This window comes from Ascidiella aspersa, chromosome 8, assembly GCF_963924565.1.
Source record: "Ascidiella aspersa chromosome 8, kaAscAspe10.2, whole genome shotgun sequence".
NCBI classification, from domain to species: Eukaryota; Metazoa; Chordata; class Ascidiacea; order Phlebobranchia; family Ascidiidae; genus Ascidiella; species Ascidiella aspersa.
Genome location: NC_139454.1, coordinates 21,116,787 through 21,134,219, shown reverse-complemented (window position 1 = coordinate 21,134,219; position 17,433 = coordinate 21,116,787). Strand labels below are relative to the sequence as shown.

The window sequence follows — 17,433 nt, the reverse complement described above, 5'->3', positions numbered from 1 at the left end:
GGACACTGCTTGATGCCAGTGACTGTTTCAAACCTTCGCCTATGATTAATGACGAGGCAAAGCTTATACCAGAGGATGTAAATGTGTCATTTAGGATATGATGGTTATTGATCAGGTTGCTCAGGTTCAGGCTTCGAAATCTTCTGGTCTGAACGTTCAAACGAGAAATTAATTATTTTAGTGACATAAAAACACTTTAATATAGATTTCGGTTTTATAGGTACTGCTGAATAACGCATCGCAGGTCTATACTGTTGCTTTTCATCGGGCAAATACTTTGTTCAATCTTTGTGCATCTTAGAGAACAGCTGCTAGAGCAACACAATTTTCAGGCTTGAAAAGGAGACGCAAACAGGCAGCAGTAGCCATGGCTTGGTTTGCCCTAAACTGAAAACACAGGCAAAGGAACAATCAAGGGGCTGCGTCAGGTCACGAATAGCGATTGTTGTTCTCACAGGCGTTAGCATTGTAGCTTGTCAAACGTTGCAGTAGCATTGTTTAGTAGCGTTCGTTTTGTCTGCGGCCCCAAAAGTCTATTACGTTAACATTCCTGTAACCGAGACCAGACTTCGATTCACCGAGGCGTAGCGTTAATTACTGTTGTACTGAAGTTTGATGTAACAGGCGAGAACACATGGATGGCAATCGGGAATAGCTCAGTTATTCAACGGCTGTTGTTTAGTAAAATATTATTTAATGGCTGTATGTTTTTTAAAGTATTTCTTCAGGTAAAGTTGGATTTTTGTCAGGTCGTGTAATACATATTTGCCACGTAAAGAAGACGTAACATGGACGAAAATGTGCAGCAGGCAAGGAAATATCCGCCGCCGAAGAAAGTAATAAGTCGGGTAAGGTGTATAGCACTATAAGTTGTCCGCCTAGCTGCTCGTTTTATGTGAAGTGCCATTTTTTGCACTATTTTTATAATCATATATAATAGGTATAAAAGTGACACGTAAAAATACAATAAGCCGCGAGGACGCAGCAACAAGTGTTAACTTTTGAGCAGAATTTTCTAAGAAAACGTATAGAGGCAATTCCCATATTGCGGGTTCCATGAATTCGAGGTAGCAACATGCTAGAAATTTTAAAGCCAATGCTTGGCTGTCGTTTGTTGATGCTTTGGACGTGGCACCAAGTAAGCCGGGCTTACGTGTGCGTTTGTGTGTGTTTGTGTGTGCGTGCGTGTGCGTGTGCGTGTGTGTGTGTGTGTGTGTGTGTGTGTGTGTGTGTGTGTGTGTGAGAGTGTAACGTGTGTGAGTATTCCTGTGGAAATACAAATGATTGGTGTTCCTATTTCCTCTGACCTTCAGCTGCAGCGGTTTAGGGTCAAATATTAATAATATTTCGCCTCAGTCAGCCTTTCAATAGCCCCGTTTTTGACGTCACATAACCGTTCGTGTACCGTCCTGGGTTTATACCTTGTACTGTATGTGGATCAGTGTAGCACAAATTAGAGCTGCCTTCCTGACGTGATAGAAAGACAAAAGCAGGAAGCGAATTAACACCGATAAATATGCGCCAGTGGATAAGATGTTGTTGCTTAAGTGAAAAACACCACCTACGTTTAGGCTAGTTTGCAAGTTATTGGCAGCATTAGGTTTGCATCAGGGGATGCATCACCAATATTTAACTCCCAAAATACGATGTTAACGATATCAATAAACGGAGTTAATCTCACCCACTTGCTCATTTAAATCGATGTCGTTCTGTTTTGTTTTGCGCAGGACGTGAAGCAAAAGTTCTTCGAGCTCGGAAGCTTCGTGCCAACCTGCATCATCTACTTTATCTTCACAACGATACTTTCATCGCAGAACTTGGTGCTTCCCTTGTGGGGAGAAATGATCGCAAAGGTATTGTCTAGTTTGGTGGTTCTAAACCGTGGTGCCGCGGCTCTCTGGGGTGCCATTATTAACGCTCAAGGGTGCCGAGAGATATTTCAAATTGTTTAGGGTTCCATTTTTTGCTCTATTGGTAAGCTTCTTTTACAAGTTCTGTGTACGATAAAAGTGCCCAATAGTTATAGGTTTTTTCAACCTGGCTACGTTAATGTACTGTTTCAATGTCGTTTATTGTAACGTTACAGTAACGTTACACTCAGCACTAATACGAGCAAAAATACGAGCAAAGGTGCCGCGAACTATTTAGAATTATGTGGGGTGCCGTAAGCCACAAAAGGTTGGGAGCCACTCGTCTAGTTCATTAGTTCTAAAACCTCTTGAGTTTGTGGCACACTAAACATAAAAAACACCATTAAATTACAATTAAATACAATTATAACTCACTTTTATTACACGTAAAGGCAACAGCTAAGTATCTTAATATTCTTAGTTTACGTCTGCTGGCATGATTGCCTAAAATCCTACGTGTGCTTTCTTTTCCAAAATAACCAAATAGTGAGCGACACTCTTGAGTATTTGTCGAGGCACATTTATTTGGTTTATTTCAGTAAAAAAAAAAAAAAAAAAAAAAGTAAAACAAATTCGCCAAATGTAACTGCATTGAAATTTCTGGAATTGAAATGGCAGTAAGATAAAGGTAAATATCGAAATGAACTTACATCCATATAGGTTAACTAATTTTTGTTGTTTGAAATGTATCCAGCGGTAGAAACTCTATTTAACGTTCTGTTTAAACAAATTTACGAGCATGTCATCTTTAAGTTATAAACAAGCTTATGTATTAGTTTCATTTAAAAGAGGAGAGATAAATGTCAGGTAAGTTCGTAAGATCGTAATTATGTCGACCATACTGAAAAAGTCGTTATTATTTTTTCTAAGTAACGAAAAAGTTATACAAATCAGAGTAATATTTTCCATAACAAACGTTAAAAAATCTCTTTTTTGATTCTGAAGTGTGGTATACATTACTTTTGGCTCCTAAACGCCAAAAAAACGAACAAAAAACGATATTGACCATTGTTATCTAATCGTAGATCCTGCCGATTTTCACTCTCATGAATTTCGTCATCAACCAGCACGGGGGCGACTTTTCCGCTATGTGGCGCTGTTTCTTCTCGCGCTGTGTCTTCTTAGGCCTTTGCTTTTCGATGCTGGGAGACGCGCTGCTCATCTACCAGGAAGTCAGCACGATTTATTTCCTCCTAGGTAAGTTGCCGCTGTTTACAAGTATTTGGTTATGGGGCCGAGCGGGTACACTTCCTTCTAAATCTTGATTTAATGGTTCGGACTCTGCGGTGCTTGAAATACCAGTTATATGCGATGGTTTCCGTTATAAATCTTATACAAGGGTCAAAAGATGGCCGATCCCGCAGGAAGTGGAGAGACTAATAGGAAGGAATAATTATGGAGAGCAATTAAATAAAAAAGCCAACATTAAACTAAAGTAGACGCTAATTGATCAATATAAATCTAAATTAATATACTAACTATTTATCGTTAATTAAACCTTACTTAGAATAAGTTAAATCATTGGGGAACGCAAATATGCTGGCACTGCTTAGGAAAACCGAAAAAAAATCCGATGTCTTTCCTAAAAGTTAACTATCACCAATATAATTGAACAAACAAATTCAACAAAGCCGGTAAACATAAAAGCAAAATAAAAGCTAACTTATAAAATACATTTAATAAATGGATTTTTTAAGCCTTGGCAGGATAACGTAAATATACTGGAATAGTTTCGGAAAATTTTCACTGATACAAGTTCATGGTATAGCCTAATTAATGTTAAAGATTCACCCTTACTGTTTCGCAGGCATGATATCGTTTGCCATCGGTCACTGCATGTACATTTTCGCCTTTTCTTGGACCCCGTTCAATCCCATGCTGCTTGTCAAGTACCTTCTTATCGCTGCACTATTGCTGGGGTGAGCGCGTTGAAATTTTAACCGTTTAGTTATAAAACGAATAGTTTTTAGAATACTTTTGTACCTGTTATCGTTGCTAATGCCTTTTTGCTAATGCCCCCCTTTTGTAGATACGGCCTTAATAAGGCTATTTAAAATTAGATGTGCAACTGACAAGTCTCTATACTGTTTTTATCGATAGGCAAAATCACTTTCGAATGTAAGTAATCTCCCGCAGACAAAAAAATGTTAAAAAAGATTCTTGCTCTCCCTTTCGCATCAGATGATGTTTAGACCAGGGATGTCCAACCTGCGGCCCGTCTGAAATTTGTGAGCGGCCCGCTAGTCATTTTCACTCCCAAGTAGTATTTTAAATGTTCAATATTAGCCTAATTAAAATGTTCCAGTCAGCTTTTAGGGGCGCACTAATAGTATAGTATGGGTAAAAAATATATATATAACTCAAAAAGCCTGTTATAACTCTAAAGTGCAATACTTTATCTTGAAACGTAATAGGTTCTGCGGCCCATTAAATTATTTCAAGTGTCAATGCGGCCCACTATAATAAAATGTTGGACATCCCTGGTTTAGACTTTTTGTAAAATTAGGTATAAAACATAAAATCAGTTCTTAAAAGCTATTCACTTTCAAATATGTATAACATAACACTTGATATTTAACTGTGTCTTTAAATAAGTATGCACTTGTACTTAAATCGAGGTTACAAATTTAACGCTGGCTTTATGCTAAACCCTTGTTTAACATGTTATCTTCTTGGCATTACCTTTAATAATTTCCTGAACAAAGATATCTTTGGGAGGGAGACAACGGACTCAAGGATCAACCTCTGGTGATGAAGATAGGAGTGGGATTCTACTCAGCCATTAACGCTGCAATGAACTGGAGAAGCTGGGCTAGGCTAAGCTACCAAGATTTTACCGACGGTAGGTGTGAAATCTGTATTCTTGATTTGTCGTGAAAAACGAGTAAAAAAGACAAAAAAACAGCATAAGGCAATTGCTCAAAGAGAACACAAATATGTAGGACGACTTGAATCAATATCAGTTTGTAATTTTTTTGAAATCAACTGATGATGTGAAATGTAGAAATTACAACTTAGCCGCAAAGGGCGCAGTAACAAGTGTTAAATTTGCCCCACAATTTTCTAAATAAACGTAGAAGCAACCTTCCTAAAGAATTCGGGGTAACATGCTGGAACTTTCAAAGTCAATGCTTGGCTATCGTTTGCTTTGGACGCGGCACTATGTTCAAATCATATCGCATTTTCGCAATATTAAAAGACAAAAATAAAAAACGTTATGATATTAGGGCCAAATAAAAATTGGTCACATTATTTTGGTCGCGTCTGAACAACTCACCGTTACCGGAAAACGATAAGGAAAACAATTTTTTAAATATTTCGACTAGAAATCGAATGCACCAGGACTCGAATTCCTGACCACACTTGTTTACAACTGAACGGCCACGAAAATATTATGTGATTACGTCGTCAGGTCGTTGGTACGAGTTCATGGGCTCGCTGGGCGCCGTCAACTTTCTGGTGTCCGACGCCATTCTGGCTATCAACAAGTTCAAGTTCCCGGTGCCCTACGAGACCTTCTTGGTGATGGGCACCTACTACGTCGCCCAGCTTGGAATCGCCCTGTCCGTTGTTGATGGACCTGATGTGTACGGCCAGGGAGGAGGTAAAGAGGAAGGCAAGAAGACAGACAAGGAAGACTGATTTGGCTTTATGTTTATTTATAATTATGTGTCGTTGATGTCAGTGGTTTCCTAAAACTAAGAAAATAACTTGATAGTGATTCGCAAAACAGGTCGAGTAGAGATCAACATCATCTTGATTAAGACGTTTCAAAACGAACTTGTATTATCTCCATTTAAAAAACATTGACACTGACTGAAGATGATGCAAGCTTGTATGATGTCGATCTACTCGACCCTTTTGACTTTGTAATTCATTATCAGGCTACATTACAGATCGGTGCATAGTGTACCTAAGAAAAATATTTTTTTCTGTTTTTTTCACCTAAACAATCCAGTATTTATTTTAATTGTGTATCACTTTTTCGATACGGCGATGTAATCGGTTAATACCATAGTGTTACCAGCAGTAAGGATTGTGTGCATTAAAGTTTCGCATTCTTTGCTCTATATTATTACGAATAGGTTGGTTTACTAAGTTACCAACGGTTGTGCGGCAAAGATCCACTGAACTTTATCTTATAACTGTTTCTTTTTCACTTTATGTCAACGCGACTTAATTTTTTTCCTTAATTTGATCCCCCAGGTTTTACGAAAAAATACTCATGTCGGTCCCGGCTTACGACACTGTGTATTTTTAAACAACTCTCTGCAGGCAGTTTCTCGTTTCAATCAAACACGGGTTCGCCGGAAAACGCCGGGCAAATTTCATGTTGATAGATTAGAAAATTATCCTGCGCTAATAATCAGCTGTTATCTAACAGGGCAAAAAACAGGAAACGGTATAATTTTCGTGTGTCATGTCTGTGACGAAACATTTTCCTTCGAGTGACCAAACCTTTGAAGCAGGGCCGACACCTTATAATCAGCGCTATTGTATTTTATCCGGCCCACCACCTTTTGCAAATTGGACATGACGTCCATCCCCATATATTTTGGATATTTTATCTATACGTAAATGTAAAAAAACGCGCTGCACGCGAATCTTGTTTTTTTTCTCAACTAACTGAACTAATTTTATGTTTTAAGTAAGTTTTTTTCTCAGTTCAAAGGTGCCGTAAAAATGGAAGCTTTTTAAGTGGTTATTGTTGGAGGCATGGAATTCTCTAAAATGAAACTTTCTCTATTTTTTTTTCGCGGGTGCATTCAATAGTTTATAAAATGTATATAACAAAAGTATAAGCAATATGTTATTCTTCACGCCTCTTCTGTATTAGGAGAAAGTTTTGTTAACTTAAACTAAAACTAAGCATTTTTTTTGTAAAATTACCCTTATTTTTATTTGCATAAAAATCCAGGGTCAGTCTCTGATTGAGAGATATCATATTAAAATTCTCAAAATCTACACGTTTTCACGACAAAGTTGATAGTGGAAATTTATGATAGCCCGCCAGACACTGAGTTTTCAGCCCGCTACTAGAAAAAGCCCGCTACTAGAAAAAGGTTGCCAACCCCTGCTGAAGCAACATGTTTGCACATACCTTCTTCAACTATATATTTTTACGGGATTTTCTTATTGGTATGATACGTAATATACAGTTTCGCATTTATGTTATGTGCCGCTTATATACGCAACGTTTATTTTGCTATTTGGTTTTGATGAATTAAACTTGCAGATTTTACGTCAAACTTTATTGCGTCAGTCGCAGTTACGTCATCCAACTAATAGGCCAGCGAGATCGTGACGGTCTTTCGCACGAATTTACAGTCTTTAAAATTTCCAACCACTTGTTGAAAATGTCCCCAGTCTGTTAGAGTTGGCGATATATAATTCGAGCTCAGTTACAGGGCAGATTCAAATTTGGCGAGTATTTAGATCAGGTGTCAAAACACGTGAAAGTGACTAAAATATAGGCTTTTGACAAGGACAGTTATAGTTGAACCAACATTTCACATAGACAAGAAAAGTGTGCGACGGAAATACTTAAACGCAAATCTAATGTCTTGCAGGCTGTTTTAAAAGGCACCTCAATAACTCGGAAGAATAACGGCATTACAGAGGAAGCTGGTTTTAACCGCAAAATAACAACAGAATATTAGTCACGTTTAAGCCTAATATGACACCCAACAGTCGTGCTTAACTAATTTTTCGAGCAGTACCAACCACTTAAACCGGGACCAAACTGTCTTGGATAAATAATTTAGGAGAGCACAGTTGTAAGCAGAGAGCAGGCCTAGGCATGTTTATTTTTACGTTTTTTTAAGACGGGCTTAAATGTGTCTGTTGCAAAAGGTGTTGCATGTCGCAACTTAAAAAAACCCATACGCAAACCCTTATATAGCTGGCAAGACTTGCGAATTTTTATCTTTTACCTTTGAATCACAATCATGTGCCACTTTTTGGAGTAAGAAATTATGTTTTACTGTTGCCAAGCACGCTCGCCATTCGCCGCCAATTATACGAACTGTTTTCCATGTTTTGATATTTTCAAAATTAAAAAAGGCGCGCTATATACACTACCTCGAGGTACACTAGTGGCAAACAGTTTAAAAATATAGGTGACAAGAAAAATTGCCTTTAGACCTGCAAACGTGTGACAAATATAAGCTCTGAAGAGTTTTAATTTGTGTAGTGAACGAGATAGGCTGGTGAAGCGGGAGACGCACACAAAATCCGACAAATGCGGTGACGAATCAAATCGTGCTTTTCATAACAACAGCGGCGGAAGTTGGCATTATTGTATACGTACACCAGCAATAGCATCCGCCTCTGCAATGTAGCTGGTAAGAAAAACGCCCATTCGTGGCGGACGTAGTCTTCCACTACAGACAAAGCCCCGGGACATATTCGTACGGATATAGAAGTGCAATGAGGCGGTTTTGCGGCGACGTACCTTATAATGCTGTCATGGTAAAGCCGAAATATCACGGTTGACTGCGTACAGGCAAACACGTGAAAAACTTAAAGAATTTTGGATTCGAATTTATGATGGACTGAATAAAAACACAAATGCTAGGTAAGGTATTGACTTGCAGCTAAATTAACGAATATTTTGTATTTAGTCGTAGATACAAAGGTTTGCTTTTCTACCGTTTTTGCGGAGTGTGGTATATAGTTTGGTGTCAGCAAAACCATTTGGTTTCTGCAAAACAATTTCAGCTTAAAATAAAATGAGTGAAACGGCCGGCGGTGAAGACGTGGAGTCGGGTAGACAGGTAAGACATAAGATCTGTGGTTTTGTAATATTAATATAGTTTAGCCTTTATAAGCGAAAAAAACATATAACCGAAAAAAACCGTACAAGCAAATTTCTGTATATCAAAAACATAAGCTCATTTCGGTTTAAGTTGTTCTGTAAATGACAACCTCTCACTATCGTGACACTTAAAATCTATCATTTCAAAACCGCAGTGCTATAAATTAGTCCATTTTTGTTTGAAAATATCTCTGATAGGAACAACACTTTGCTTACAATTAAAACCGAAAAAAACGCGGAAAATAGTTACGGTCTTTTTATAGAAAAACGTATATGTCAACAATGAAAAAAATTGTAAACTTATATAATATAGAGGTAAAGTTTGGCGAACGGGCTTGGTTTGCTCAAACCCGCTGAATATATACAATGGCTTCGTTAAACAACTTATGCAAGATTTAACTGTAGACAATAATATTGAATGACTGGAAGTGTGTTTGTGCAAACACGTGTAATGATTGAGGTAATCTCGATGCAATGCGAGGTCACGCAGATACACTGTTGCTAATACATTTTAACATTGTCTTTCTTATGTTTGAGCAAGCATGGAACTGCAGTCGTAAGCCCGGAACCATCTGCTGGTAACCGGTCGCAAGACTTTGAATCGCAGGAATTACAAGCCAAGGAAGTTAACAAGGTAGGACAAAATTGATTTGATACATATAGGCACGTTCAACGATCGCGTTAATGATCGGACGTCGTTTTATCGTCAGACTATCCATTGTGGCCTCATCTAATTTCAATAGTCTTTCAAAAATATCAGATGTAGAACACAAAAACAAATCACCACAGTTAACTTTACGTAACAACGAAATAATTGTAGTAGGGATTTGCAGGAGGAATAGTTTGTTTTTTAAATTCAAAGATTTATTGCTAGTTTTCTTTAATGTTAACCAGAATTTTGACAGTGAAATGAAGACATCATTTTAATAACTTATTGTAGTTATATTGAGTTGCGGTTTTTGTTATTCTTAGCAAAAATGTTTTATTCATGAATCCGTGTAAGTCAATGGGTTGGTAAACAGTTGAACTTATTGGAATCCTTGTTTTGCAGGAACCGCTGCTGAAATTCTACCAGCTACTAACGTTCATTCGTCGTGCAATCATTTACCTCACTCTCAAAGTTGTCGGCGACCTCGGCCTTTTAAACTTTCCGCTTTGGGCGCAAGCCATATTTAAGGTAAACCAAAAAAAAGCTTCGTAAGTTATAATTTGATAAGGTGTAAAATAGGTTGTAAAAGAAACTTCTGGAAATATTTTTGTTTTTCTCAGTATAACTGGTCAATCATTATATTATTTAAAATGTCTTAACCACTACCACAAAATAACCTGTTGAATTTTACTCTTTTCCATCTTTTCTTGCCTAGTTTTAAATAAGGTTTGCGGGAAGCCCTGATTATAATTATTGGCTCAGCAGTTACACAGATCATTCCCAGTGTTATAAACAAGTCAGTTTGAAATGAATTAAGTCCAAGTCAGGTCCATTGTAAAACAAAATTGAATAAATAACGAGTCAAGTGCCTGTGAAGTCATAAATAAAACAAGTCAATTCCAAGTTAATTTCTTGTCAAAAAAACTACATGGTAAACTATTAAATTGGTAAATTCGTCCTAATATTATAATAACTCAAGTAAAAAAAAAACAATAGCGCAATATAAAACAACCAAAATCGATTTACGTGCAAAACAGATAAATAATCCAAATTTTATAAAAAAAAATTGCCTAATAAAAACAATCGATTTACACCCGTGTCATTTGTCCGAAACATTACGTCAAGTCTTGTAATTTGTCCTAAAGACTTAAGTCAAGTCAATTTGCCCAACAAATGTTTAGATGGTTCCTGACATAAACATAAATTGCTGCATTCCAGAATTTACAGGTTTCTGGAGACGTTTTTTGGTATATTAAAAGCTACTTTCGTCTCTCGAAAGCTGTAACGCTGATCTTAAATTAGATAAAACAAAAACTATTAACAGGTTACACTCATGACGAACAACTTGCCTTATCGTTTTCGGCTATTCAAAGTAATATAACTCGTTTTTATAAATAAAACCATAGCATTTTAGGAGTCTAGCAAAACAGCAGCAAACTAGCCTACACAACACCTTATTCCAGTGGTTTCAAATTATTCAGCATTCCGATTTTTGCTCTTTTTGTAAGCTTCTTGATACATTTTTTGCATACGATAAAAGTGCCAATAATTCAAAAGGTTTTTTACAACCTTGTTGCATAGTTAATGTGCTGTTTCAATCTCACTTAATACAACGTTGCAGTTAACCACTCAGCAAAAATACGACCAAGGATGCCGCGAACGAAGTATAATTTTTGTAGGGTGTCGCTAGCCAAGAAAGTTTGCAAAATACTGCCTTATACAGTAGCTTATAAGTCTCTGACCATTTCTTGACAGTGTTTGCCTATCGTAAGTCTCATGGTGTTCGTCTTTCGTCAATACGACTCCTTCCGTCTCCTCGCAAAACACACCTTCGGCCTGCTCGTTTTTATTGGTCTCTTCTTTTCCTTGATTGGCGACGCCTGTCTGGTTTTCGACGAAGGGAACGAGGCGGCATTTTTAGCAGGTATTAAAAAAAACGAAAAAAACATGTTTAGTGAATTGCTTAAACCTGAATACTACTGCAAAATTATAGAAGGAGCGCTTTTATAAATTTTAGGATTGTTTCAATTCTTGTTTATTTACTTATTAATAAGCTTCTAGCTTATTTTGTGATCAAAATAACGATTAAGGCTCGATTTTGCACTGGATAAGTATGATTATAAGGATTCTGGGGAAAAAACGTAGTTGCTTTTGGAAAAAAAACGTAGTTTGTGGAAAAAAAACGCAGCGACAGTGACCCGAGAAATCAACAGTGTTTAAAAGAGCCTAAAAACAAAAATCAGAAGCATTAAAACAGCAATTTATTTATGGAAATTGAGAAAACTAAAAGCAAACATTAATGTACCAAAGAAGGGTTGTCCAAATACTTCTATATTCGTTTTATATATTTATATCGCATTAGCTAAATACGCTCGGTAAACAGAAATATAGAAATTTAACGAACACAATTACAGCCGCACGCTTCTCGTAGGCGTTTCGGCGAAGCAGGATGTGACGTTTTACCGCGTCACCATATTTGTTTTGTTGAACAGCGTTCTATGCAAAATTAACGACTATATTAAAAACCCATTGGACTGGTTGTTTGTTTTAAAGCATCGTACTGCTATTTAACAACCATCGGTTCTAAATGAATGCCTGTAGCGACTCTATATAGATTTGTATTTAACGGTAGCGATCATTTTCTCGCTGCATTCCGCCTTTTTTCGTTTCTACTTTTTTGCTACTTTTTCTGTTGGTGAAAAAAACCCTGTCTCTCGCTCAGGTCAGAACAGACACCTCTGCCTGTCCTCTGTTCTCCTTGCTTACCCTCTATTCAGAGACCTTCTGTTATGGCATAAACTAAACAAGCTAACCGTAATATAGTAGTCGGCATTACACGATATAAGATGCCCAACACCTTTGTGCCGTGTTGACAAGATATGGCAATGATCAGATTAACATCTAATGGTTGGGACTTGATTTACAAACTGCAACGTCAAAATATGAAAATGTTAAACTTGAATAGGGTAATGCTTAACTTGTTCTCCCGAACATCCCGAATTGTCAGTTAAAAGTGATAAATATAAATAAATAAAACACCCGTGTATACAACTGTGTTAACGTATGGCCCTTATGTATAGTAAAAAGGCACATGTTTGACAGCACTTTTCTCTTCCAAACAATGTACCACACTATACCTAAAACACAGTATGCTTTTTATCCATTAAGCGGCCAACGGTGCTTCCCAAGTGGAACGAAGAGTTTATGCTAAATTAAAAATAGCATTACTTTTGTTATTATGAGTTGTCACCGTGCTAGCTTGAATGTTAAGTTCACAACAGAACCTCCCCACTTCCACGATACTCATGTTTTAACCTGCTATGCTTTACAATAGGAATGATATCCTTCATGGTGGCGCAAATCATCTACGTGTTTTCGTTCGGCTGGAAACCTCTTAAGACGAGACTTCTTTTCAGATCGCTTATTGCGTTTGGTTTACTCTACTAGTGAGTATACGCACATGTTTTGGTTTGTTTCATAGTTGCCAACTTCTTTTTCCCTGGAGAATATTATTGAATTGCCTTAATGAGGTTATGTTGTGCCAGCAGCAGGGCTGCGGAGTTAAAATTAACCAGAGTCTGTCTTCGGCCAAAGCAAAGAACCCGAGGCCCGACTTCGGCCAAAAAAATCAAACCCAAGTCCGACTACCGAGTCCTGAGTCCGACTCTGGCCAAATGTGCGATTTATAGAATGTAATTTTTGGTATAATGTATTGCGAAAATGGCTTAAGATACTTTTTATGTTGTTATGTTCGGCTTATATAATATTTGCAGTTCTCAAAAATAACACTTGAGTGCCTTTTGGAGACTTCGCGATTTATTTCCCCAATACCTTCCGACAGTAGCTTTTCAGCCATAATGACTACCAAAAAGAAAACACGAAATGACATAAAAAGTCATATGTTGACATTTTCATTGATTAGGTATGTTTTTATTTAATACGGAGGGAAACATCACGCAGGTAAGAGACAGCAAAATGTAATACACGCCGCCCAAAAACTGTAATCCTAAAAAAGTAACATGAAATAAAAAACTTTCGACTTATTAGGACAACTGATTGGAACACAGTTAAGGCGACAAAGTACAGTAGTATGACCATAAAGTTGACTAATGTTGTCATTGATTTTGTCACTAGATCCGGCCCTTCAAACTTGTTTTGAAATTGGTTCATTTCTATTTTTCAGTTATGCCTACATTCCCAACACAACTGGCACCAAGGTGAGCGTCGGCGGACGCTCCGTGCTGTTGAAAGTTGGAGTCGCAATCTACCTTCTATCCATCCTGGGAATGCAGTGGAGAGCCTGGGCAAGGGTGACCTACTACGACCTGAAAAACGGTGGGTAACGCTAGTGTATTAAAGCAAAGTAAAAAGAAATGATAACTGTCAAAGACGTAAAGGCAACCTGGGGACCCTAAAAACGCCCCACCCTATGGATGAGACGTGTAGGCGGCCGTCTTTGAACGGTTAAGTTTTCGTTTCACTTGAAAGTTGTAGATCAAAAAGGCACAAAAAGTCTTTTTCGAGCCCCTTAAACAAGTAAAGTAAACGACACTATCAAAAGGTTTGCTCTGAATGTTGAAATTGTTTTACATAAAAAATACCTGACTTTTTGATGTTTGGTATAGTTGAACAATTAACGTGATTTTGTACTACACAGAAACAGTAAGTAAGAGATTTGTTTTATATTAGGCCTATAGTGTTTCTCCTCAGATAAGTGGTTTCATGCCCACAACCAACCCTGCAGAGAAAAAATAAATAGACTGCTGCATTTGCAAAAATCAGTATATAAGAGATTCCAAAATACCTGTTGGCACTATTGAGGATTGCAAATGGCACCCCGGGTGGGAACCATTTGATGGTTTATCTGCAGTGTTGCAAACAAGTCATTTGTGAAATAGCTTAAGTCCCAGTCAAGTCATTAGTGAAATACCTTAAGTCCCAGTCAAGTCATTAGTGAAATACCTTAAGTCCCAGTCAAGTCATTAGTGAAATACCTTAGGTCCCAGTCAAGTCATTAGTGAAATACCTTAGGTCCCAGTCAAGTCATTTGTGAAATAGCTTAAGTCCCAGTCAAGTCATTAGTGAAATACCTTAAGTCCCAGTCAAGTCATTTGTGAAATACCTTAAGTCCCAGTCAAGTCATTTGTGAAATAGCTTAAGTCCCAGTCAAGTCATTTTGAAATTACTTAAGTCCCAGTCAAGTCATTTGTTAAATAGCTTAAGTCCCAGTCAAGTCATTTGTTAAATAGCTTAAGTCCCAGTCAAGTCATTTGTTAAATAGCTTAAGTCCCAGTCAAGTCATTTGTGAAATAGCTTAAGTCCAAGTCAAGTCATTTGTGAAATAGCTTAAGTCCCAGTCAAGTCATTTGTGAAATAGCTTTAGATCAAGTCAAGTCTTTTTAAAAAAGCAAGTCAAGGCCCAGTCCAAGTCCCAGCCAGGTCATTATTACAGGAAGTCATCTCCAAGACAAACCACGAATATAATAACAAAACCATTAATATAGGTAAACTCGTCCGATTATAAGCAAACATTCAACTAAAAAAAAAAAAAAGAAACATCTAGCAATCTATTCGTTTCACGTGCAAAACTTAAATAGCTGAATTTTATAATGTTAAATGAAAAAAATTCTAACCCGAGTCACTTGACTCAATGACGTAAGTCCAAGTCAAGTCATTCATCTAAAACACTTAAGTCAAGTCGTTTTGCCCAAACGACCAAAGTCAAGTCAAGTCTTTAACTTAAGTAATTACAACACTGTTTGTCTGTTTTAAGTTGGTTAAGCTGTTGTTTTACCCTGTTGCCGCTAAGAGCAATGACACAATAAACAACACACATACAGGAAAATATAATTTGATTTATTCTAATCGTACTCAAAGGGTTGTCTAAAGACCTACTAATAAAGCAAAAATCAGATTCTAAAAGATTCCAAAATACCTCTAGGCGCCCTTAAGCATTGCAAATGGGGTCGGACCCACTCCATTAGATGCTTGGTCTGTTTTTACCCCTTTGCCGCTGACAATAACATTACTTTCGCAAACAGGTCGATGGTACGAGGTGCTTGGAGCTTTCGGCAGTTCGACGTTCTTCGTCTCTGACCTCATCTTGGCGATAAACATCTTCAAGTTTCACGTCCCCGGCGCTCATTATGCCGTAATGGTGACGTACTACCTCGCTCAGATGTTAATTTCGCTCTCAGTGGTCGACGGCGAGAGCGTTAGCTGGCCGCAAGAGCGCGAGCAGCTAGCTGAGTAAGACGATCGATTTGCTGCATCTCGAATGAAACTATTGAAAACAATGCCTGGCAGCCGCATATTAAAAACGATAAAAACTTTAAAGAAGAATAACGAATGACATTAGTATAACATAATTACCTTTTTAAGTAAATGACTCAAAAAAGGAAATATCGATATTGTTGGACTTCGACTGGACAAAATGACAACAAATTGCATTAAAGTGCCAACGTTTCGACCACCTATTCGGGCAATCGTCTTCAGCAATATAATTGCAACTAATATAATTTATGCATAGTATATATGTTTTAGCCTTTAGTTGCAATTACATTGCCCTGAAGAAGATTGCCCGAATAGTTGATCGAAACGTTGGCACTTTAATATTTTTTTGCTGGAAGAACAATTGTACTATTGAAACAATGCCTGGCAGTAACAGCATATTCAAAATGATAAAAACTTAAAGAAGAATAACGGTCGAAATTAGTATAACACAATTGACTTATTAATTAAATGACTCAAAAAGGGAATTAAAGTATTTTTAATCAATTTGAAGACGCATTACTAGAGTTGGTGAATTTGTAAACTTAAGATTCAAATGGCCAGCACTACTGTATGGGAAAAAACTTAAAGGATAAAATTTGAAAAGATAACTAAATTCAAGATATATTTTTAGGACAGTTAGCAGCAAAAGTATTAAATATCACGAAAATACATGCCGAAAATATTTTATGATATTTTTAATTTCAACATTGTGCACCATGGTGGCTTTTAACTGTCGCATTCTTTGAACATACAAACTGTTTGTTTATTACTACGATATTTTCAGTGTTGTAAACTAGTTATTTTGAAATGATTTAAGTCTAAGTCAAGTCAAAATTATAGCAGGTGAATGCCAAGTCAAGTCCTTGTCATAAAATTACACGTTAAGCTATTAAAGTTGGGTAAACTCGTTAGATTATGAGCAATACCCTAATCAAAAATAACAAAAACGCAATATAAAGCAAGTAAATTGTTTTATGTGCAAAAATTAGAATAAATAACAGAATTTAAAAAAAAATGCTTATGTCGTTTACCTAAAAGACATAAGTCAAGTCAAGTAATTCGCCTAAAATAATAAAGTCAAGTCAAGTCAGTTTGCCCACAAGACTTAAGTCAAGTCAAGTTATTCAAAAATAGTAAAATACTAATGCACTTAAGTCAAGTCATTGACTTAAGTCATTACAACACTGGATATATATTTGTTTGTTGGTATCGAACAAAAGTGCAAGAAAACAATCGGTGAAAGTTTATATACTAGCTACCACCCCCGTAACAGTTTGTGCGTATTTACAGAAATAAGGAATGCTGCTGTAATCCGAAAGACTGGCTGACTAAAGGACCTCGATGCGTTCTCAATTGGATTTTCCAGTGAACACAACAGGAATCAAGTTAAGGGATTATTGCAAGACAAAACGGCGGAAAGATGAACAGTTTCGCATTGAGGAAGAATATAGTAACTGACCAACTTTGCACAACGTATCTCCAATCGTTGAAATGCTATCGCGTTATTTATTGTTAAGGTTTAGTGTTTGTATTTTGCGACCTACTGAAATGTTTGGGATAAAGATAGCGTTTGACTTGTTTTACAGTTTTGATTTTAAAGAAACGACCTCATTTTGCGCAGACCCCTCATATATCCTATTCATTGCACCAACCTACACACCGATTACTAATATGCAACGTGTGCAATCTTGTGAAAGATACAGATTCTGTCTATAGGCCTACTATAGACAACATTATACTTTTCCTCTGGCGAAGTTGTTCGCAATACATAGTATAACATATGC

At 37.0% G+C, this 17,433-nt stretch overlaps 2 protein-coding genes across 2 annotated transcripts; both read left to right on the top strand.

Annotated features, from left to right (window-relative positions):
• The first annotated feature begins 717 nt into the window (after positions 1 to 717).
• LOC146136822 (lysoplasmalogenase TMEM86A-like) lies at positions 718 to 5,552 on the top strand. The gene is made up of 6 exons (XM_083396263.1): positions 718 to 848; positions 1,728 to 1,853; positions 2,936 to 3,107; positions 3,718 to 3,829; positions 4,616 to 4,752; positions 5,323 to 5,552. Exons 1-6 carry the CDS (start codon positions 789 to 791, stop codon positions 5,550 to 5,552), a joined length of 837 nt encoding a protein of 278 aa, XP_083252389.1. The 5' UTR covers positions 718 to 788.
• A 3,034-nt stretch (positions 5,553 to 8,586) lies between these two features.
• Positions 8,587 to 17,089, top strand: LOC146136821 (lysoplasmalogenase TMEM86A-like). The gene is made up of 8 exons (XM_083395975.1): positions 8,587 to 8,686; positions 9,269 to 9,361; positions 9,779 to 9,904; positions 11,132 to 11,300; positions 12,711 to 12,822; positions 13,560 to 13,711; positions 15,418 to 15,625; positions 16,940 to 17,089. Exons 1-8 carry the CDS (start codon positions 8,642 to 8,644, stop codon positions 17,016 to 17,018), a joined length of 984 nt encoding a protein of 327 aa, XP_083252101.1. The 5' UTR covers positions 8,587 to 8,641; the 3' UTR covers positions 17,019 to 17,089.
• Positions 17,090 to 17,433: the final 344 nt, after the last annotated feature.

Bases quoted from the DNA above. Each gene is read 5' to 3' on its own strand.
- LOC146136822 (XM_083396263.1), top strand. From the start codon at position 789: ATGGACGAAAATGTGCAGCAGGCAAGGAAATATCCGCCGCCGAAGAAA. The intron at 1,854-2,935 runs GTATTGTCTAGT...ATCTAATCGTAG, and splicing joins GGGGAGAAATGATCGCAAAG to ATCCTGCCGATTTTCACTCT. The intron at 3,830-4,615 runs GTGAGCGCGTTG...TCCTGAACAAAG, and splicing joins ATCGCTGCACTATTGCTGGG to ATATCTTTGGGAGGGAGACA.
- LOC146136821 (XM_083395975.1), top strand. From the start codon at position 8,642: ATGAGTGAAACGGCCGGCGGTGAAGACGTGGAGTCGGGTAGACAG. The intron at 8,687-9,268 runs GTAAGACATAAG...TGTTTGAGCAAG, and splicing joins ACGTGGAGTCGGGTAGACAG to CATGGAACTGCAGTCGTAAG. The intron at 12,823-13,559 runs GTGAGTATACGC...TCTATTTTTCAG, and splicing joins GCGTTTGGTTTACTCTACTA to TTATGCCTACATTCCCAACA.